The sequence below is a fragment of the Ammodytes marinus genome, assembly GCF_949987685.1.
Source record: "Ammodytes marinus genome assembly, chromosome: 4".
Taxonomy (NCBI): domain Eukaryota; kingdom Metazoa; phylum Chordata; class Actinopteri; order Uranoscopiformes; family Ammodytidae; genus Ammodytes; species Ammodytes marinus.
Window position 1 is genome coordinate 13,861,190 of NC_137233.1, and position 24,751 is coordinate 13,885,940.

At 39.7% G+C, this 24,751-nt stretch overlaps 1 protein-coding gene across 3 annotated transcripts; it reads right to left on the minus strand.

Annotated features, from left to right (window-relative positions):
- Nucleotides 1-1,195: 1,195 nt before the first annotated feature.
- Nucleotides 1,196-24,485, minus strand: cept1b (choline/ethanolamine phosphotransferase 1b). Of its 3 annotated transcripts, none has more exons than XM_080026514.1 (10): nt 24,294-24,485; nt 15,646-15,948; nt 14,768-14,942; nt 13,421-13,568; nt 12,886-13,027; nt 5,713-5,797; nt 5,269-5,400; nt 4,915-5,073; nt 4,214-4,339; nt 1,196-3,744 (listed from the first exon to the last, which is right to left on the minus strand). In XM_080026514.1, the coding sequence occupies exons 2-10, from the start codon at nt 15,834-15,836 to the stop codon at nt 3,622-3,624; spliced, it is 1,281 nt and encodes a 426-aa protein (XP_079882640.1). In that variant the 5' UTR covers nt 15,837-15,948; nt 24,294-24,485; the 3' UTR covers nt 1,196-3,621. The 3 variants fall into 3 exon arrangements, with proteins under 3 accessions (XP_079882640.1, XP_079882641.1, XP_079882642.1); XM_080026515.1 differs by having other exon boundaries at nt 24,240-24,485; XM_080026516.1 differs by lacking the exon at nt 24,294-24,485 and adding an exon at nt 24,142-24,222.
- Between the last annotated feature and the right edge of the window lie 266 nt (nt 24,486-24,751).

Sequence of the window (24,751 nt, forward strand, 5' to 3'; positions counted from 1 at the left end):
ACAGTTATGAAAAGTTGTTGTGGGTTATACAAAGAATCTCCGGCTATAGTACAAACTGTACAGCAGTGTAGTACACATGCAGAATAGTCAGTTCATCTTCCATTCTCTCCTAAAAAACTCAGACGATAGCATCGTACATAGACTGAGGAAAATAATGAAGGAGAAAATAATCTAAAAGTGACATAAGAACGACTGTTAATGGACACTGTTCTTTAATGCATAATGTACATTTGATCATTTACTCCCACGTTATCGTCAAATCAAAACACTTGAAGAGATTGTTGAACCTTTAGTTGTAAGAGTTGAGCTCCTTCAAGGGTAATTTCACACAAATCATTTCCCCACATCAGCTGGTAAAAACTCTAAAGCAGCTACTTTTGAGAATAAACTTTGTCATAAAAATACAACTTATTCTTGTGACATTTTTTTCTGGAAGTATTGAAACAAACTGATATTTAGGTTGTATATTTATTCTCAAGATATTCTTTCTCAATTTATTATTGGAAAATTTTGGAATAATGGAAAAATAATACAAATACTATTTCTCAATAAGATTTTTTGTTTACTAAGTATCACCATTTCCTCAACATTACAATTGCCTTCAAGACAAACTAATTTACTTTATTTCCAAATGTACTTTACTTTCCTGATTTCACAAATACATTTGTTAATGTTGTTTTTGACATTATGCCTTTTTAGACAAATGTTCTCCTTTTGTCTTCAAAATAAGTTCCTTCCCAATTTGTCACTAAGTTTAGCATTTTTTTCTTTTTCAAACTACTTAGAATTCTGCCTAAAATATAACCATACTTTAATATTTCCACAACATTACAATTATGGTCTATTGTTGACCTTTTCTCAAAGCATAACAACTTTATTTTTTAAATATTGCAACAAAAAAATTACGCCAAACTAAATGAAATACAACTTTTTTTTCTCCGAATATTTCATCTTCATTCTAAATTTTTTATATTTTTGATATTCCACCTTAACATACGAGGCATTCCAGAACAAATGTTTTTGTGATTTTGGTGAAGTGGCCCTTTCACAACTCCTGCATGGCAGGCTTTGTTTTTATGTATCAGTCTTGTTTTCTCGGCATCGTTCAGATTTATGACCAACCCAGCCTTTGCCTGAACTCATCCAGTCAACACAATGACAATATTATACATGAAAACATCTCACAAGTCAACACTTGGCATCTTAGATCTTTAACATTTTTGAGCAAACTTGCGCTGAGTACAGATGGAGCTGCTTGACCAAATATAAATAAAAACAGGCACAATATGGAAAAGCAAGAAACCAATTAAAGTGGTTTGAAGACAAACATTTCTTCCCCATGAATACAGGTGCAGTCACAGGTTCAGATGAAGTCAGTAGATGTGGACTGAGCAGCAGCCACTTCAAATAAAACTTTAAAAAAAAATTATGATTATTAACCGTCAGCGACAAAAGTTTGATGGGAGTAATGTCAGTGTGACCTCACCTCCTACACATTCAACTGCTCAGCTTAAGAAGCTAAGTTTTGGGGGGAAACACAATGTCAACCTAATGATGCATGTTTTCAAACAGAAAGTTGTGAGGTTCACATAAATAACTGTCATGGCAACAGGTTGTCATTCACTTAGATAAACCTGGTGATACTTTGTATTTTTCCTTATTGTCAACAAATCCCATGAAAAGACCAACACCATAAATGAATTGTGTATTAGGTTTGTGTCCACAGCCTGATAGATCTTCTTCCTCTGCACTATAGAGCTCCATGGCTGTCAAAAAGCCATTTAAAAAATGAGCCACACTGTTGCACTGGGGGACATTTTCCTTCATCACACACAAACACATACACACAACGCAGCTTATTTTTCAGTCCCAGAGCACCAAACACTCAATAGATCAAGAAATGTGGATTCATCCGCCTCCGCCTCTGAAAATAGTTCCCTAGCAAAGCTCCTTTTTAGTAATTTGAACAGGCATCCAAGGTGATGTTGCATTATGGTAAGGGTGTTTTAGGCTGCAGACAAAACTGCTCTAGAGAACATTACTTACGTCTGATCTGCACTTATGTGGTGCGCCTTTTACAGTACGACAACATGCCAAATAAGGATGAAGAATATGGAAGAGGTAAAAAATATTAATGCCAAGTCATTTTCACTTTTGTATGTTTCTATTTTAACTTGTGATTTTTTTTATCATAATTTGATGGTTGCCACCAACGTAATGTATTTCTCCATCAAAACATAAAGCCCAATCAGCTATAGCAATGGAAAAAATAAGAAAATGTGTCTTATTTCTTCCCGTTTGAGCAGCATATGCTAAAAAGTATTTAGCAAATCTTTTCTATCTTTTTGTGAGGCGTTTTTACAGATGTACATGCAAGTCAAACAGAAAGTACAGAGACAAACTGAAACATTGTTGTTTTTGGTCCTTTCATGTGATTTTTCAAAAATACAGATGATACCAGACCAGTTAGAGGAGAGGGGTGAGAAAAGTTGAAATGAGTACCGATACAAAGCTGCCACAGCCAGACAGAGATTTTTACATAATGCTGCTTCACTTTAAAACATCTTGAGATTTGTTCCTATCAACTGTGAAATGCTGGAAAAGTTAGTTCTTGAAGTATTTACTAGCTTTTCTGACTTTTCATCAACATCTGCAAAGCTCGGAATTGACCTTTGAGTTCAAGTTCTTGTTATACATGTGTATAAATATGTTTGACGCTCGTGTCTTTCTCTCATGTGCAATACACATACAATACAAAGAATAACATGAAGAGGAAGCATTTCCTAAACTATCAGCTTCAAAACAAATATATATTAGTATATATAAGCAAATAACATATATATGACAATAAATACACTCCCGAACCAAACGTAACTAGTGCCTGAAAAATCCCATGTGTAGTTTGAACATGGTTTCCTTTGACAAGCTAAACGAAAACATTGGCAGTGAATATATTGCAGAATAAGGTTCTGATATGTCAAATAAAAAAAGTCATCATTAAATTTCCTCCCAAAAACAGCACTTTGCTGATGTCAAACAGTTGTACCGTTTGCTGTGAAGATGAAGTTGATTTATAATCATACACATGAAGAAAAAAAGGTTTATAAATGTGTCAAAGCAGGATTTTTACCTAAAGTGAAGCACAGACACAAATACAGTTTGGTATTTACAATAGCAAAAAGAAGGTATTGTTATGCAGATATTACAAAAATTATAATGAAAAGCAAAAAGTTTGATTCATTTCCTATACATTTTTCGTTGCACATGAACAGTTAAAACACACTTTAAGTTTATCTCCTTGAACAAACTGAGTAGCACCTATACTATCCTGAAATAATTGCTCAGTGTTACCATAAGTTTGTCAGAGGGAGACTTTCCTATTAATGGGCCAGAAGATTAAACTGGTACAAACTCAATTCTGCATTGGTGGTAAAAGAAAAAACAATGACAGTAATACTCCAGTATCTTAATATATATTATTTGTCCTCACATTCAGTTGGCAGAAGCACATACTTTAATTACCCCCACGCAATCCCCTGCAGCTCTACGTGGAAAACGAGGGAAGAAAAGACAAGTGCGACTAACAGGAAGGGGACAGAGTCAGTGATGGCTGGCGTGTCCTCAGTGAGGAGCTGAACTGAGCACTGAGCAAGGCTTAATTTTGAAAACAAAAATGTGAAGATGGCAGGCAATCTGGTTGCAAACACTGACACAGTAACGCACCAAGTCAAAGAAGGAAATGATCTGCAGGAGAAAGAAAGACACCGTCACTCAACCAGGAGCTTGATTAAGGAATGGATGACAAGAATAAAAATAAAACTAAATATGTTGATTGTGATGCATTTTCATTGATGGGATAATTGTGAATTTTTCCAATAGTATAGTTGTCTATATCACTAGTACAATTCTATATTCATTTTGCCGATTTATTTTGAATTGCCTTAAGAGGGCGCTGCATCTTTCCAGTTTTTTCTAACAATATGTAAGGTGAAGCATCTCATAATAGTGACCATAAGCAGTATTTTTGTTTTTGTCAATCTTAAATCTCAGTTTTCTTTTTATGGCGGTAACATTCTTCCAAACTAAACAAACAACAACAACAGAGTAAATATTAACTTGACTGTTCAAAAATAACCACAACCAAATAAATATACAAATGCATGGATAAAATATATTTACATTTATATTGAGGTATAATAATGTGTCTACTTACCAATGCAATCCACAGCACCAGGTACTCGTCAATAAAACTATTGAAATACTGATCCAGGAACAGTAGTCCTGGTCCTAGAAAGGCTAAATCGTGGAGATGCATTTCACTTTTTGTCATATGTGCTACCTGTGGAAAGAAACACAAACACATTTGGCATAAAATACATCAGTTTAAATTTCTTGGTGCTACAATCTCTTGGTTTATTTGGCATAAGAGAAAACAGCTTAGACTACATCCTAAATCCTTTTTGCCAGATTGCTGTATATTGATGGTGCGACTATCTGCCATAATGCCGGTTTCCATTTAAACTTTACCAAGCAAAGCCAAAATACATGCAGATCAATAAAATTGGCTTCTTGCTCCTGAACTCTTTCCTTATTTTAAGTTCAGCTTAACCAAAAGGCACAAGACAAAATATAATCAGTTAACTAGTCCATCTGTTTTTGTTTTTTTGGTGCGGCCTTCATTTGTTAATCATAGTTTACACCAAGTATTTAATTTTTTTGCCAAATTTGATGAATTGCAGCGGGGTGCAGCTAAACAAATCAGACAGGTTTGGATTGTTGGAAGGTGATGTAGTTTTTCTGGAGCAAAGCTAAAAGTTTCCTCTGCTTCCAGTATTTATACAAAGCTACAATAAACTTGTCCTAGATCTCTACATTAGAGGAATGTAAATGTTTAAAAAAGCAGGTTCGACTTACAACTAATTTATTGGTGATTTTGGCCGATACGAAGCCAAACGCCAGGATATAAAGACATGGATGTTTCTCAAAGAGCTGGACAGCAGACTTCTTGTATATCATCATCGCCAAAATTATAACTGAACCAATATGCAAGACTGGAGAGAGGACACTGGTTCCCTGAGGACAGAGATACAAATATTGTTATTGTCAGTGGAATCACACATGCTAACAAGGGTATTCCCTATTGATATACAGAATATCATCCTGCTTCATGTGTGCCCATCTCCCTGTGATTGTGAAGCGTTACTTTCTATAACTGAAACAATATCCACCCTCTATGTGTCGGGCTGCACGAGAGAAGTGAAAACTTACTGCTATTGTGGATCCGTTTTTGCCCACGCCTCCTGTAAAAATAACTCTGAAGTAATTGGTGCAGGAGAAGATGGCTCCTAAAAAAGTGAAGATGGCAGGAATCATTTTCATCTGGATATTTAGGACAGGAATCTAGGAGAAAGAAAAATTAGAAATTAAAACACAAAGCAGACATTTAAATCAAAAGATGGGTTGATTGTAACGTTATTTCCCAGCTATATTTGTAATTTGTGAGTACAATAACCTTTACATCCACAAAGAAAGCATCATGAGTAATGTTAGAGAGTTGTTTAGGCATTCAGACTGGCATTTTTTTTTAAATTACTGATAAGTATAGTAAAACAGTCCAATGTTGAGCAGCATTTTAACACAGACATTACATCAATATGGCATCATAAGACTCATGAATCTCAATTTGTAGAAATTAGAACTGATCACATTTACCAGTGACTGCCATAAAGCAGATCCTCCCACGGCGGCCAGCAAATACATAATTATTATGAAGAGTTGCACCTCAGTCACATCAATGCTGAGTGGGAGGAGAAAGCAGAGAGTTCAGAGTGAGGATTAGTGACGTCATCTCACACACACACACACAGCCCTTTCCACAACTCACTGCTGCAAACAGAGCTGATCGGACGCTGTTGTGTACGTTTATTTGGTGGACTCAAAAGGAAAGCGGCTACTATTGATATAATATCAGTATAATATAATATTTCTTAAAATCCTTCTAACTTTTAATTCGTATTTTTTTTTAAATGTATTTTACATTAATGTATTTTTTTTTATTCATCATCATCATCATCATCATCATCATCTACTTTATTCTTTAAAATTGCTTGATTTTAAATTTGTTTGTGTTTTAAATTAACACAAAGATAAGTCCAGTTTGAAGAACACACATTGGTTGAAGCCATAAAATGAATCAAATCTATATTAATTGTAGGGCTGGCCCGAATTATTCGAATATCCGAGTATTCGTTTGATAAATTAGTATTCGGAGCTCAATTCAGTATTCGGAATAATATATATATATATATATATATATATATATATATATATATATATATATATTTTTTTTTTTCTGCAAAAGTACCTCAAACTGCAACATATTTCGTCAGAAAATAATGATTAGATACACAAGTTATACAACAATTGTAAAATACACATTAGACTTTAATTTAAAATATATTATCAAATTATTTGAACTTTGACCTAGTTGGCCGCTGACCTTTCAAAGCACAACCGGTGACCAGCGGTAGGCTACGTGATGTTACCGGAGCGAGGAAAACTAAAAGCGGCACCAAGCGCAGTAGGGAGAGAGAGATGGAGGAAGTATAGAGTTTGTGTTCCTCTTAACTCTATAACACAACATTAGCGCGATTTTGGAAGGAAAAGTAGCCTAAGGGCCCGTGTCCACCTAACGCCTTTTTCCCACCGCAAGCGCCTTTTTTCAATTGATTCCCAATGAGAAGCGGCCGCCTCGGGAAAAGGCGGCCGCTCTGAGAAAAGGCGCAGCGCCCAGCGGTTTTTTTCGAGCGTTTTTTGTCTTTTTGTGCGGCCGCTTCGAGATTTGCAAGTTGAAAAAAGTTTAACTTTTCAGAAAGGCGGCGGGACGTCACCACCGCTTTTTTCAAAGGGCCAATCAGATAGTAGATCGTCGGGACTTGTCGCCTTGGCAACAACGCAACGCAAAAAGATGGAGGAAAAACTTGTTCTTGCGGTGTCGGTCTACCCGGAGCTTTATGACATGTCTGATAAACTGTATCACAATCGTGATAGAAAGGCCCGTTTGTGGGAGCAGATCGGGATCTCTTTGGATGTTTCTGGTGAGTGTTTTTTTGTGTTCATTTCATCCTACAAGTTGTTAACAGACAGTTGTTTACATTGTAGCGTTGACGTTAGACTGCCGTTAACACATCAACGGTGATTAACGTTTGTTTTACACAATCTGATTATAGGGGATCGTTGCCAACTCAAATGGAAATACTTGCGGGATAAGTACAAGAAGGAGAGAAAGTCTGAGAAAGAGAAGAGGAGTGGGGCAGAAGGAGAGATCAAGAAAAGATGGAAATTTATGCATATATTGGCTTTCCTGGAGCCGCATATCCAGGACCGGGAGACCTGCTCCAATTACAGGGAGGAGAGTGAGGAGACCGCATCCTCCCTACTTTATGCAATGTCCAACCCAATGTCAGAGGTAGGCTAAACAGGGAGCAAACTGTTTTTATTACCGATAAATGCTGAATGTAGATTGGACGTGTATTTGTGTGGGTAGGTAGCTTAGCCCAGCGGTTCCCAATTTTTTTTTTCTTCTATCCTATGTCTCAACCGGGTTGACACACCCCTAATCCCCACACCTTCATAAAAACAAAATGCAACAAGCTTTTTTTATAGCCATATTAAAGGTGGCATGTTTAATCATGCTAAAATGACCAGAACACACATATAATAAAATAATCACGATCGCAACAATGCGCTCTGGCATTTGAATTAATCTGAAACACTGTAACACTGTTTCAATATAATGCAACAAAGTTAATGCGCCAGCTTCCACAACCCCGTCATCATAACACAGGCTTTGAATTGGCTTTGGCGATTTCCAGTGCCTCTTTTTTCTCTCCACACAAAGCGTTCAATTTTCCCAGCGCACATACGCATGCCCCGGCCGCTCCCGAGAGGTTCCACCCGGTAAAACAAAAACAAAAAAAGACATAACATTTGTTATTCACCATCTGCCATATAAGGCTTTATACTTTTTTATATGTTACTGTCATTTTATTCCTTGATTTTATTTATGAACTACATTAACTGAAATATCTTTCAACCAGAGCACCACAGCCTGGAGCGGTGATGAGGAGTCGCAAGAGGACATCAGTCCTCGTGGTCCAACGCCACCCCTGTCTACCTCACCAACACCACTCGAGATACCTACTGCTTCATCCAGTGGCCGACCGTGTTCCTCCAGGGAGGTGCTGGCCCCTGCGAAAAGGAGAAGGGCTCCACCACCACCTCCAAAGAATAAAATAAATAATTTTCAGCAGGGAATGTTGGAGGTCCTATGCAAGCAGGACACGAGCGAGGAGGATCATTTTTTATTAAGCCTGGCACCAGCCTTAAAACGATTGGACAACAAAAAAAAAGCTCTGGCTAGAATCAAACTACAGCAAGTTTTGTTTGACATTGAATTTTCTGATTAGTCTTTTTTTTAACTAAATTAAAAAAACATCCTCCTCGCTCATGTCCTGTTTGAATCTAATCTAATCAGCAGTTAAATTTGTCTTTTTTTTTTTAAATATGTACATATCATTCATACTGTTTTAATGTTAGTAATATAATAAGTCTTTTCAACTGTTAAATTTGTCTTTTTAATTATTTATTTCTATATTTTTATTGTTGTAAATATGTCATTCAGTTCATACACAGTTCCATACACATATGCTTTTTCATTAAATAATGTAATTCACTCTATGCCTTTTGAAGTTATTTGTTTGTATTAACATTTCTGTTAATGATGAATTTTTGAGCTGTTTTTGAACTTAAAATTAAAACAGGTACTTAAAATTAAAACAGGTAATAAAGATATAAAAAATATCAGAGTCTCCCTTACCTATAAAAGCAAGCTTTTATTGTGAGGTCTATCAGATTACTCTGCTTAATATTTTCTCCATCAATATAATAATAAAGTACAAGAGTCTCAAGTCTGTATGATTAAAAAATATTTATTTATTGTTTAAGAATTGATTGGATTCTGCACTACTACTATTACTACAACTATCATTAAAACTATCTATACTATCATTAAAACTATTTATACTATCATTAAAACTATATATACACTATCATTAAAACTATTTATACATCTATACTATCATTAAAACTATTATACATCTATACTATCATTAAAACTATTTATTCAACTAAAGCTATTTACTAAAACTATACTATCATTTAAACTAAAGCTATTCATTTAAAACTATGTCCTCAGAGTATTTCATTTTGCCATAACACCTGTCCTGTCGTGGAAAAATATGTAGTGAATTTTTCACGGACAGCAATGGCTTCCTTTGTGGCATTATTGCTACCAACTCGACCAATGTCTTGCACACCCAGGTTTGGCTCTGCAGGTGGGACAACTGCTGCTGTAGGCACAGAGCTTCCATTTTCCCAGCGCAGGAAATTGTGGAGCATGCAAGTTGCCTTCACCACAGTTTCGGCAACATCTGGAGACACACATAGAACCCTCCTATAGAGCCTCCACTGAGCCGCCATGATCCCAAAGGAGCACTCGACCATCCTCCTGGTGTGGGACAGCCTGTAATTAAAAATACGTTTCTCTCCCTTGGTATGCCCAGCATAGGGCCGCATGATGTCACGCCTTAGGGGGAACGCCTCATCAGCCAAAAACACGTAAGGTACAGGACCCTGATGCTCTGCACCAGGAAGAGGGGCGTCATCTGGCAGATCAAGTGTCCCTTGACGTAGGGCCCGACCAAAAGCAGAGGCATGCAGCGTTCCTCCATCGCTGTTCCTCCCATATGCTCCCACATCCACAACTCGAAAACGATAATGTGCATCAACGATGGCGAGGAGCACAATCGAAAATGTCCCTTTATAATTGAAATATAATGATCCGCTGCATGGTGGGGCTTGGATCACAACATGTTTCCCGTCAATAGCTCCCAAGCAGTTTGGGAAAGCCCACAGGGAACTATATTCCTCCGCGATCTTCTTCCAGTCGTCTTTTTTGGGGACAGGCATGAATTTGTCCAGAAGGCAGCTCCATATCGCCTCACACACGTCCTTGACTATCCGTCCCACAGTGCAGTGCCCAACTCTATAACTAAATGCAATCGTTCTGTATGAGTCTCCAGTTGCTAGGAACCTAATGTGAGAAAAATGTTGTTGTAATTATATTTGTCAGATAATACCTGCTCTAATCAACAGTTACATTTTTCTTTGTTTTTTTGAATGAGCACATATAATCCTAACTGTTCTAATCAACAGTTAAATTTTTCTTTGTTTTTTGAATGAGTACATATAGCCTAATAACTGTTCTAATCAACAGTTACATTTTTCTTTGTTTTTTTGAATGAGCACATATCCTAACTGTTCTAATCAACAGTTAAATTTTTCTTTGTTTTTTGAATGAGTACATATAGCCTAATAACTGTTCCAATCAACTGTTACATTTTTATTTTTTTGTCAAATACACAATTGTATTGTAGGCTAGGCTACATAATAACAAGTTTAACAAGTTAATACACAGCAGACATAGGCCTACAGACAGACAGACAGACAGACTGACACACACACACACACACACACACACACACACACACACACACACACACACACACACACACACACACACACACACACACACACACACACACACACACACACACACACACACACACACACACACACACACACACAAACTCACCGTAGGCATATGCATAGACGCTCTGCGGGGCGGATAGTCTCCCTGAAAGCTGTGTTTTCTTTAGATATTTGCCCACCGATCATGAGGAGTAATTCCTCGAACTGCCCCTTGGTCAGCCGGAAATAGGTTTGGAATCGGGCTCCGTCTAATTTTAACTCCTGGACGAGGCGGTGATACTCTCCAAATTGATTTCTCCGGCGGATGGTTTCGTGAACCCACAGCCTCCTCCTTGCTCCGCGATTCACTGTCGTGACTGTCTGATCCTCCTCATTAAAAAGCAGGATCAGAGCCAGAATTCTTTTCTTTTTGAAATCCATGTTAAGGCTACAATAAACAGTGAGTGCTCAGACCGAGACAAGAGTGAAGACAAGTAAAAGAGACAAGAGGCAGTCATAGAAACTAGACGAGACGTTCGGTTCGATCAACGTTTATTTTGACAGCATTCTCCCAGCGCATAAACGCCTAAAAAAAGCGGCCGAAAAAAGCGGTCGAAAAAAACGCTCAGTAGACACACACCCCAGCGCACAGCCAGCGTTTAACGCTGGGAAAAGGCGCTAGGTGGACACGGGCCCTAATGCTTAGCCGTTTGGACAACAGTGACTTGCTTGCATCATGATCATGGGAATACGCGGTCAATAATGGATATAATATGGACACAAAAGACTATCAATATTGGAAAATCCCCGAAAAGATGCATGAATTGAAAAGCTCCTGTACGGGTTATGATGGCACAGAGGACAGCTGATTTGGAACGGAACAACAGCTGTTCGCTTCCACGGGGAAAAGTAAGGACTCTGACTTTATTACCGTTGGAAAGTTATTATTAAAGCATCAACAAACTACGCAGCTTGCTGTCTCGGCTCACACACTCTGTTTCAGTGAGTACACTGAGATTATTAATGTTGGTTTTGATGGTGTGTTTTTTTAGAACGAGTACCCGAATACTCGCTCGGTATTAATATTTGAAGCCTGTAAAATGGTATTCGGGCCAGCCCTAATTAATTGAAGTGTGTATTGTATAATCTATTATACAATTGCAAATCATTTATCACTTTTATTTTGTTATGTTTTGTGAGTTGCATTTTTGTTTGATACGATACATTTCTTGATTTATCATCGTGAGGTTATCTGAGGAGACTCAAGGAAGTCACTGGGTGCAGTTGCAACGACATTTTTAAAGAACTTAACTTCCTGTAGAAACCACAAGTTTGTCATGTCTGTTTCAATACAGATCAAACAAAGGAGATTTGGTGTTGGGTGTATTCTTTCGACTGACCGTCTGGAAATATGTGTATTTACTGGGGCTGCATCTAACAAATATTTAATTATCAAGACATTTTTAGATGTTTAAGTCCGTGATAGTTTAATATAAAAAGGAAAAAAAGAAAAAGAAAAAAACATCAGAAATTAGAGAAACATTTCTTTGAAAACCCAAAATATATTCAGTTTACAATGAAACAAAACATAGGGGGATGTAACATATTAGGAGTTTGATAGCAATGTCAAGTAAAACAAATCAAAACTTTGATTTTCCCACACTTATTCTTTTTACATTAAAAAAAAAAGTTTTTTTGGGGCCGATCATGCAGTTAGTTCCCTTCATCTGATGTTACTGGAGAGCCGTAATTACACTGACAGGCTATTCCTTTAACCAGAGCGGACTGAATGTAAAGTGATAGTGGACAGAGCCAGCAATGAGCCATGCAGTAGCAGCAGCCAGGACGTTTACCATAATCTAGCAGCAGGTCTGGATTTCCAGGCTACTGCAGTGCACCTCTGTTATGTCAAATATACACACAGAATACATCCACTTTTACTACGGCTCAACAGCAAGTCGCCACTATCATCTAATGAAATTACTCAAATGCAACTAGTTGATAGATAAAACCTGCTGATGTCAATTAAAAGTTTGTCAGAATTGATGTGATGAACCGCCAATCACCTCAATGTTTCCTTGTTAGCTGAGTGAGTGAATGAAAAGAGTGAATGTAATTAGAGATGAGTGCATTGCAGCCACATGGGACCCGATACAGTTTCTTGATCGGACCCATTCATAACTTTTCGTATAACCAAAATAACACGAAATTAACGTATTGTTAGACAAATGGCTCAAAATGACCTAACTTTAGAAAATAAATAAACACAAAAACAAGTATTTTTGTTCGACTCACATGCCGAAGCGCAGCGTTCCTGACACGTAAGTTTGCCAGTGGGCACAATAGAACATGAACATCCCGGCGAAGCAGCAGAAGAACATCCAGTCCGGGTTGGTGCCCATCTGCACGGCTATACTGGTTCCCAACACCACAAACACTGCAGAGGCAAGGCAAGGCAAGGCAAGTTTATTTATATAGCACAATTCAGACACAAGGCCACTCAAAGTGCTTTACAGGGGCAAGATTATAATACATAAAACACATTATAAAACATTTAAACGCGAATAAAAGAAGCAAATAAAATAAAAATTGCAGGTTAAAATGGAGACACATTATAAAACATTTAAAAGCTAATAAAAGAAGCAAATAAAAATAAAAATTGCAGGTTAAAATGGAAACAAAAAAGTCTTCAGACTCGATTTAAAAGAACTGAGAGTTGTAGCAGACCTCAAGCAGAGACAAATGCATGAACCCAGGGAGCAGTGTTAAAGGAAGTTTAGAGTCACTGAGACGCAGTGGGAAGAAAGTTAAAAAACGGGACAAAACTGACCAGTTGAGAGGGAGTCACAGCCGTGGTCAAACAGCTCGCCCAGCGGAGAGCTGCTATTGGTGCGTCTGGCCTGCTTCCCATCGATGGCGTCCAATGACTGGTAGATAAACAGACCCACAGCACACAGCAGGTACGCCCAGAGAGGAGCCTGAAACAACACAAATCATACAGAGCACAGTGAACTAGAATTGTGCATTATAAATCGTGAAACTCTGTTGTTTTTTCCTCAGACTATATTCAAACCATGTAAATAATCTGTGCATCCTTCACCACCTCTTTATTCCCCCCGCACCCCTCCAAGCAAGTCATGAGTACAATTCATTAAGAGAGGAGTTCATGGCCCTACATGTTATATCTTGTCTTCTCTAAACACCAAAATCCAGTCAGACCCAGCCCAAAGGTTTCCATTTCCACAGTCTTTCAACAGATGATTTAACATAGATTCAGCTCTTTTGCATAAACATTTCAGTGTTCTGCTACCACAGAAACCCTTCGACAGATCGGCAGTCGCTTGTTGTTGTTGTGTTTCACAGAACATTCCCAGCGATATAAGACCTGTGACATCCCTGTAATCAAATATGCCCAGAGCTACTGCGGATACTGGGGGCTAAAGGGAAAGGCTCTGAGCTAATACTGTCAAAACATGTGATACAGTTGGGACTTCACTTTTCCTCTCAGCCTGCTCAGATCAACTCAATCACACTCAGATATCTCCAAATCCATCCTATTTAGCACAGAGCTGGATACGTTCATTTACACACTGTATTAAGCACAGATGAGCTGCTCAAAAAGATATTCAAATATATATTTTTTGTGACCAAGTTTAAATCCATTTTCATTAATTTTGGGATTAATAATATAAGAATGTATAATCCAAAACTGATTTACTACTTCATCAGACAAGTCTTAAAATCTTATGCGTAAAAATTGGTCTTATTTCTCTTCAAAAGTTGTAATAAATATAAATCAATTACAATCAAGTGCAGATGAATAAAGCATACAACTTTGACATTTGAATAATTAAATATATTGTTTTCCTCCATCACATTTTTACTTTGTAGAAGAGAAAAGGCATTTATTGTCTTGTCCTTCATTTCTCCTTTGCTGTTTATTTTAATAACCTCTAATTTAGCATTTAAATTTTTTTCCTGTCGAACTTTGATGGGAAATATTTGCAGGGAGTCAACTTTCATTGACAGTAGCTTGATATATAATGTAGAACATAGCATTAATTAGAATGCATTGGTGAATGAAAAAGTATTTGTGTTTATATAAATCCTAGCGGCATTTATACGTTTTATCATGATTTATACGTTTTATCATGAATGACGATTGTGAATGACTAACCTGTTCAGTGGCAGTGGGGCAGTAGTAGACCAGAACCAGGGTGGTGAAGACGTTGGTGGCCAGGCCGATGATGGTGATGAGGTTGGGAGCGATCCAGGCGGGGACCCGGCCCACCAGCCATTCCCAGTAACGCTGCATCAGAGGCTCCAGCAGGGAGCGGCCAGCACTGCTGTACCTGCAGGGACAGACAACACACTGCTCAGGACATCGTGATATCAGCTGCCTTTCTCCCCCAACCCAGGAAGGACTAGAAATAGTGGTGGTGGCAACATAATATTGGTCTAATGACAAGCTTTGGGTGATAATCAAGATAACTACTTACGACTTGAATCATTCCGGGGGGGGGGGCTGATTAATTATTTATATCTATATATGCTTTGTGATTTGAAAGTACAGAATTTTCAAATCAAAAGAACTGCCATTATAATGATAAGTCACATAATTAACAGTGTGTTAAACAAGCTGTAGTTCAAGCTAAGAAACAATGATTTCATAGGCTGCAATAAAAAGTTAATTTTCTTTTTAATTAAATAGTTTTATGAAAATCAGTCCTGATTATAATAAAACTCAGAGGCTTTATTTAAAAGCTCACAGAGGGAGGCGACTGTTTCACAGTATATGACTGTTTCAGACTATAAGGATATTGTTGCTGAACATATAATGTTCAAAAACAATGGGATACATATAGGTTTCAAAACCCAAGCCTTCACATATTAAGATGAGGTGAGGGATTGGCAAGAAGCAATCGTGTTCAAAAGGCCCAAAACTTTTGAAGCAGTATGAGAGCATCCCAGACCTGGGCAGCGGAGGGAGAGGGAGAGGGGACAATCGTGCTTAAGCACGGCGCGGATCAACCGGGCTAAGTGTGAGTGCGTTACCTGTGCTCCTCCAGTCTCTTCAGCTGGTGTCGGGACAGGGGGGGTGAAGGCAGCTCGATCAGCCTGCGCAGCACTCCGGGGGCCAGACAGCAGGCCGCCTCCATGCCCATGCCCTGCCCAGGCTCTTTGTCCCGGCCAGGGGCTCGGCGAGAACGCAGGCCCCCCCCTTGCTGCTGCCCCGTGGTGCTCATGGAGCCCTGCTGCCTGCTGGTTCTGTCCCCGATGGTTCTGCCTCTGCCTCTGCCACTGTACTGACGGAGGAGCTAAAGATCCGCAGCGGGGCTGGATGAGACTGGACAACACCTGGAAAAATAAAGCAATATTGGTGATACTGTCCTGTAGAGCTGCAATGATTAATCAAATAATCTATTATTCGTCTATTATTAAATTAATAATCTATTATTAATCTGTTATTCAATTAATCAACAACTATTTTGATAACCGATAAGCGTTTCGAATCCGTCCAAATTCTCTGTTTTCAGCTTCTCAAATGTGAATATTTTCTGGTTTCTTTAATCCTTTTATGACAGTAAACTGAATATCTTTGTGTTTTGGACATAACAATACATTTGAGAAAGTCAACATGTGCGAACACACTGCACTCCGCCGCGCGGCGAGTTTACATACAAAGTCAATGTATTTTGCGCGGCTAGGCCGCGATAGCCAATCAGCGTTGAGCTCCTCCCGACGTCACTCGCTTCGAAATTAAGATGGATGAAAACATAATAGTCACTGTTTGCTCCCATAAATTCTGTGAATAGCCTATGTGTCTGTTGCCTGTGTACAGCTATCAGTTTTGCTTTATACACTGTGTTCCAAATTGTTATGCAAATTGGTTTGAAGTGTCATAAACATTACATTTTTTGTTTTTCAATAAAACTTATGTATGATATTGTGTCTCAGGGCACCTTGGATCATTGAAATCAATCTCATACATCTGTGATAATTAGTTTGCCATGTGAGCCCAATCAAAGGAAATCTACTTAAGAAGGACGTTCCACATTATTAAGCAAGCCACATGTTTCAAGCACTATGGGAAAGAAAAAGGATCTCTCTGCTGCCGAAAAGCGTCAAATACCTTGGACAAGGTATGAAAACAATAGATATTTCAAAGAAACTGAAACGTGATCATCGTACTGTGAAGAGATTTGTGGCTGATTCAGAGCACAGACGGGTTGGTGCGGTAGACAGGGGCCAGGGTGGGCCGTGCCCACCCAAATGTGGGCTGTGCCCACCCAATCAAAAAAAAATAATAAAATAAAATAATTTATTTTTTTTGTGGAAGTCCAGACCCACTATCGGACGGACCTGTTCATTCGCTGTCCAAGAAAATGTCAAATAAAATTCAGACAATTAATTAATACTAAAGAATATACCATTACCATGCATTGCTTCTAATTGTATTATTGGGTGGGCAGGACAGCCTGCCTCCAAGTTACCCACCCGCTTATAGTGGTCACTGGTCAGCAGAGCCGGCCCGAGGCATAAGCAAAATGAGCGGTTGCTTAGGGTCACGACTGCCATGGGTTTTTTTCAGTTTGTGTGTTTGATATCAACATCATATAATGTAAATGTAAAGTATGTAATCACTGCATTCAAATTAATTCATTATATTACAGAAAAATATGTCCCGTAAAAGAAAAAGAGCACCAAGCCCATCCCAGAGGACCCTGCATAATATTTTATTTCAAATTTATATTTTTATGGAAAATCCATGTGTCTTTCTTCAATAGCTTCTAATTCATCCGACCCAGTGTCTCCAAATTATTTGTTCACACAAAATTCCTCTAATTTTCCTCTCAAAGTGCACCAGATTCATGCATTTCACTTTAAAAAAGGTAAAAAAAATCTCCCGGGGGGGCATACCCCCGGAACCCCCTAGCAGGGTTGTGACCTCGGCTGGCTACTATTTTCACCCAGCTGGACATCGGAGGCAATACGGGAAAGACTATACATCTATATAGTGTGTATAGTATATAGCTCTGGACTACCACCATCCAGGTTGCCCAGTCCCAAAGCTTTCTCTTCAATCAACTCAGGCTGCCTACAGTTAATACTGCGATTAAAAAAATATATACATTATGTAGTATATAGCCTAATGTATATTATATGTAATTCATAAAAATATTGGGAAAAAAACATGCAAGAATCAAATCTCCCACACAGCAACACTAAAAGTTTATTTGCATATTGTGTTCTACACAATTCACAGTAAATGCGCCAAAAAGCAGATGCAGAGATCTTACAAGGGCAAAACATTTCTGCACGCGCGCTCGCATCTTCGGTCTCTCTGCCCAGTGTGCCCACCTAAAATTTCTACAGGCCCACCCTAATCTAACCGTCTAGAACCGGGCCTGGATCCTCCAGAGGTTTGCAGTTGTGCATAAACCTATTATTCGGCCACCTAAACAATGCTCACAAGCAGAAACGGTTGCAGTGGGCTCAGGAATACATGAAGACTCATTTTCAAACAGTCTTGTTTACTGATGAGTGCCGTGCGGTGCAACCCTGGATGCATGTTCCAGATGGATGGAGTATTGGATGGTTGGTGAATGGCCACCATGTCCCAACAAGGCTGCGACGTCAGCAAGGAGGTGGCGGAGTCATGTTTTGGGCCGGAATCATGGAGAGAGAGCTGGTAGGCCCCTTTAGGGTACCTGACGGTGTGAAAATGACCTCTGCAAAGTATGTTGAGTTTCTGACTGACCACTTTCTTCCGTGGTACAAAAAGAAGAACCGTGCCTTCCGTGGTAAAATCATCTTCATGCATGACAATGCACCATCTCATGCTGCACAGAATACCTCTGTGTCATTGGCTGCTATGGGCATAAAAGGAGAGAACCTCATGGTGTGGTCCCAGGGCTCCAGACTAACTTTTTCATTGGGTGCACCGGTTAGTGCTGCACGTTTTGGAGAAATTGTGTGATTGCGATTATAGTGGCTAATATTGCGATTTGCGATGCAATATAATAAATAAATGGTATTATGATTCTTGGTTTTCAAGGAAAATTTGAGATTATTGATAGTTTTGAAACTTGATCTCAATTTAAAACAAACACATATTAAGAATCATTGAAAATATATAGAAAATAAAGCTTGTACTAGGCTAGCAGCCTACACTAGGGGTGTGAATGTTTACAAAAATGTCTAAATGGTTACAGTCTGCAATTTTTTTGTGTACACATTTAACCATAATATGGGGGCGGGAGGGGGGGGTCAACGTCACTTTTTTTTGCAGAGGCTGTTGGAGTGACAGTGTGCAGTGAGAAAGACAAGCAGACAGACAGACAGACAGACAGACAGACAGACAGAGAGAGGCAGTCATTTCATGATTTAGCTTTTTAAGTGATCATAACTGCCTAGTGATCATCTGTCATTAGACTGACTCCCGCTGTCGGGGCCGTTGGGCTCGCGAGCCGATCAGCTGTTTGAGACGGAGATGAAAACAAAAGTGAAACTGAAGGTGGAGCAGTTAAATATTTAAATTAATAAATATTGTAACCAAACACAATAATGTGTTGTGTTATGTGCTTTAGTACAGTAAATCACATCGCCCTCCACTCCTGGAGATAGCCTATAATCATTTCCCAAAGTAAAAAAAAAAAAAAAAAACGGTTTTCATTTATTGATTTTTTCGTAGACGTTTATGATTTACCAAACGAGTACACGTGTACTCGTGCACACCCCTTACCTACACTGTTTTCAAAATAATAAAACACTTAATTGAAAAATAATCATAATTTCCCCATGAAAATAAAGGCATTCCTCAAGACAATAGTCTCTATCAACTTACTGAAACTTTCGTGGCCCTTCACTCTCATGCATTCGACTTTTCTCCGCACTGAATTGATAGACTGGGTGAGTTGCCACCGGTTGCCACGCGACATATAGCGACTATTACTTTCCAAGTTTTAGACAGCAGTTCAATGTGTTCAACGTCACCTTACTGAATCCTAAAAATCCCCATATAGCAGACGTTGGCTTTGATTTCCGTCACAGTTCAGCGTGGATGCTAATGCGCGTCGGTGTCCATGTTTGTTTGTTTACTCTGCTGTCTGCACCATAGTCTGCACCTGTCTTGCACGCCGTGTAGGTGCTCGCGCAGCTACACACACACACACTCACTGTCAGAGGAGCCGAGTACGCTACCAAAAAGAGGAGAGGAGCGGTTGGAACGTTTAGACACACGTGCGCACATTTATCCTACATTAAATCGCAATCGCAGCCATTTGTGAGGAATGTAATCGCTCTAGCTCACATCGTGATTAGAAGAATCGTGCAGCACAGCACCCAATATTACATAATATGACGTGAAAAATTTCAGGTGCACTGGTGCGACCAGTGAAAATATCTGGGCGCACTCACCAGATTTTTGGGCGCACGTGCGCCCAAATTAGGCGCACTCTGGAGCCCTGGGTCCCATCTTCCCCTGACCTTAACCCTATTGAGAACCTTTGGAGCATCCTCAAGCAAAATATATATGAGGTTGGGAGGCAGTTCACATCAAAACAGCAGCTATGGGAGGCTATTCTGGCCTCCTGCAAAGACATTCAAGCAGAAACTCTCCAAAAACTCACAAGTTCAATGGATGCAAGAATTGTGAAGGTGATATCTAAGAAGGGGTCCTATGTTAACATGTAACTTGGCCTGTTAAGATGTTTTTGATTGAAATAGCTTTTGATTTCATTAAATATGACCTTCACATCCTGCAAATTCAACAAATTACCATTTTTTGTTCTTTACAACCTATTAAATGTTTTGAAACTCTGTTGTGTATAATAATTTGGAACACCGCATTTTGAGTTTTTTATTTTTGAAAAAAATCATTATCATTGGGAGGTTTGTTCAATAAAATGTGAATACACTGCCGCGGCGGTTGGCCGCGCGAATCACAGGTTCCGCGCCGCGTGATCATATTGGGTCATATTGTGTCCGCCGCCCGACCAGAGTAGCCTTCTCCTACTCTGGGGATATGCTGGCGCTGGTGCTAACCGGTGCTGAGAGCACCAGTCTGCTGTGCTGATGATGCTTTACCCAAGCTAACTGATGCTAACTTGGTTCATAAAGCAAAACTGATAGCTGCACAGCAGGCAACAGACACATAGGCTATTCACAGAACTTATGGGAGCAAACTGTGACTATTATGTTTTCATCCATCTTAATTTCCTCTGATTGACTCACTCCCCTGACCTTAACCCTATTGAGAACCTTTGGAGCATCCTCAAGCATCTTAATTTCCTCCGTCAGTCGTCCCGAAGCGAGTGACGTCGGGAGGAGCTCAACGCTGATTGGCTATCGCGGCGCGGCTGGCAGCAAAAAGTTCAATATTTTCAACTTCTCCGCCCTAGCCGCGCGAACCGCTCGCCACCGGCCGCGCGAAATACATTGACTTTCTATGTAAACTCGCCGCGCGGCAGTGTGTTCGCACCTTAACTCGGCCACATCAATAACGCCAAGCTCATTCGCCACTTCCAGGCCGGCCTGTTCCTGAACCCAGCCCCGCCCCGCCCCGCCAACAGTGACTCTTGGTCAGCCAAACTTCATCCAGAACGCCCCGCTGTTTCACAACCTCCAGACCCGGCCGTACGCCTCAACCCAGACCCGCCAACAGTGACTCTTTGTCGGTGTTGGTCGGTCCCAGCCATGAGCCTCGGGATCATCACTATACATGACATTAAAGCGGCAACGAGTAACATTTAAATATCTTTTAAACAGCCTCATGTTTCCTCTCATAATCATAAATTACCTTTAACAGCAAACGAGACCATCAGTGCAAAGAAAGACGTTTTTATATAGTTTTTATTACTGCATTTGATCTGGTCGTACACCCAGTCCGATTTTCGGTTCACGCGTGCATGCTCTATGGTCACATATCCGTATTGGTCGCAGATTTCAGTGTGGCGCAGGAACGTGAATTGAGAAGCCTATGGCTCTAGGTGAGGGAAGGGGAGCGGGAGCCTTGTTTGAGACAGTTGTTTGTCGTCATAATTGACTGATAACGGGGCTGAACCATCAAAGAAAAAAAAGAAAATGCAATGAAGAAAAGCTAGAAGGGAGAGTGATAGGCGGGCGGGAGGGCGTTGCCAAGCAACGTATACACAATTTCACGGAGCGAACCTAGACTGCAGTGTTTACTCCTAAATGAATGAGCGGTAGCGTACTAAAACACAGTTTACTTTGCCTCACCAGCATCATCAGATGACCATTATTCATCTGAAATAGTCATTATTTACAACAACATAAACACATTACCTCATCGTGATCCATAGACTACTAACTAACTGCCATCTCACGGACACGGACTCGTTCAGCTACGTGAGAGGTGACAATGCATCAACTCATTGCAATCAGGTGTGTTTAGCACTTACTGACATTAGTTGAAGCTGTGTCACTAACCACTCTCACGGAGCCGAAAAGAGTCCGGTGCCCTCACACTTTCAACACACGGGACACGCACCATATTGCTTCCTGATTATTTGAATCTTGGACTCCCAGCACGAGCTAGAAAACAGCTGGCGTCGTAAAAATACCACCGCTTTTGTTCAAAGGTGTCGCCAACGTGCCGACTTACTCGTAGTAGCTTTAAGTAGCTGTTATCATAATGTAGGTTGTCATTATAACGGAGAGAATGCATGCTGCAGACATACAGACATACAGACACACAGACAGACTGACAGACACACCTGTGGCCGCTCCTCACCTAAACTACCTCGACTATTTCTGAAAACATTAGAAAACGTCATGCACGGACAATCTAATGCTATGTTCTGATTGTGTTTAGCCTACATAACAATCCGAACATTCTCCGATTTTATCGATAGCTTCCTAAATCATGTTTGACAAAAGTGAAACTAATATCAGCTCCGCTGCCGTGGCAGAGCAGAGACGGGCGAGCCCTCCACCAATCAGATTGCCCCAGCTGAAAGACTGGCCGACGCCGATTGAGCATGTTGAATGGGCTGAAAAGAAGCCCGACGACATCTACGACGGCCGACGTCACCGAACACACCGAACAGATTTGTGTCCCCGCCCCCTCCATACTCTCCGGCGATGTCCGACGCCCGATTATCGGGCCGGTGTGTCCTGGCCTTTATACAGTGTGAGGTTCATAACGCAGGTCTCTCAGTCACTCTGCTCTGCAGTAAGCAGAGGATAAACTTTTATGGTATCCCAAACTCTTTATCCAATCAGGAGAGAGAACTCTGGGCTTTATTGTACTTACAGATCTGAGGAGACGCAAGGTAACTTGCTGCTGGAAGACCACTTTGTGTGTAATGTGGTGACGTAGGGGCGACGTCACCACATTACTCCACCACATTAGCTAAATGATCCAAAAACTTACTTCTGCTTTAAGTGTATTTGATCTTATTTAGGGTTCTTATTGATGAAGGGAAGTAAGATGTACACCTTTTTAATGCCACTCAGAAATAAATTAAAGAACAATTTAACAAAAAAACTAGACTCAAGAGAAAAATAATATCAATGCTTGAAGGACAATTTTTCATAAAATATAACTCCTTTTGTCCATGGAAACAGTAAGAAAATCGACTCAAAATGTTGAAAAATGTATGTACCGTCCATGACTTTGATATTGTTTCCTAATTCCTGAACAAAACTTTTTTGATAGCAATTTTATGAAAATCTTTTTAACAAGATGACATCAAACATTATGGTAAAAAACAAACCAATGTTTTATTTTTCAGCTCCTTGGCATTTCTGCATTATATCAATAAACACAACTAAGCTGAAATCAAACTAACCGCCTTCAGATGGCCACAGGGCAAATCACAAGCACGTTAACGTCTTGCCCATGTACATATAAAGAGGTCTTGCCACATCAAGCATGGTGCATCCTTATTGGCTCACTGACGTTAGTGAGAATAACCCCTCAAGTATTGGAACTTGATATTGAAGGACTGCGGTTGGACATAAAAGTATTGAACATCGATAATCAGCCATATTAATAATAGTTCTACCTCAGTTGTATATATTTGGTTATTTTTTTGTAATTGTTCTGTTCCAAATCCAAAATAAATTCAGATTAAAAAGCAGTAAAATCTGAATATTGAGGAAGCCAAAAACAGATTGATTTCTGAATAACTGAGAAGATTAATCGATATCAAAGCAGATCAATAAAATCTAGGATCCAATGTTGTGAGACAATTCCGAAATATCGAATGATATTGCTATTGACCACAGCAAACTGATCAATACTTCCTGACACATCTGTGACATGTTTCACTTTGGCGACACCAAATATTTCCGATGGAGGTTCAATCAGCTGATTGACAACAACACTTAACTACTCAAAGTAGTGTCTGTGTTGCCCCGTGTCTGTCAGCGTCACACGAGCCTCAACAACAAACAGGATGCTAACGCTGCCTAGCAGTAGCATAGCTTAGCTGAACAACAGTATTGCTGATGTTGAACATTAGCATTAGCTCAGCGAGTAGCTACGGAAGACTCGTGTCAGTGCGTTTCATTAAAGTTACTCACCTGCTGTCAGCTTATTGTCGCGTTTAAATACTCACACTATTGAAATATAATTAATTGTTAGAGATATGTTTTATATGGACCACAGTATTAACACATACCGTGATGACTACAGATAGCTGGAGCTAGCTTCACTAGCTGTCGAGCTGACTGACCTGCTGGGGCCGATTAAAGGACGCGAGCCGCGGGCAGTCCCAGGGGCGGAGAGCGGCACTTCAAGCCGACACACGGGACTTCTCTCTCTGCGGGTGGTCGGTTGTAAAGTTCCTCTTCAGGAGTTAAATCACCGGGGGGGTTGTTTGCAGCTGCAGGTGGATCACCACGACCGGTGTCACTGTGGTTGTCAAAGCAAGCTAGTTCACGTTAGCCATAAGGGAAATCTCGCGTGGCTTTGTCTCGTTTGACAGTAAACTCTGTGCCCTGAGTTTAGTCCCTCAGACATAAAATAGACTGATTAGAATGGGCAAACGGTCTGGATATCATTGTTGGATAATCTGTTTTTTTGGTTTTTAAAATGCAAAAAATTGTTTGTTTCAAAACCAAAGACGAAAAAAAAAGAAAAAAAAAAGTGTGTCAGAATTTAAAAAACCAAAAGGACCAAAAAGAAAATGCT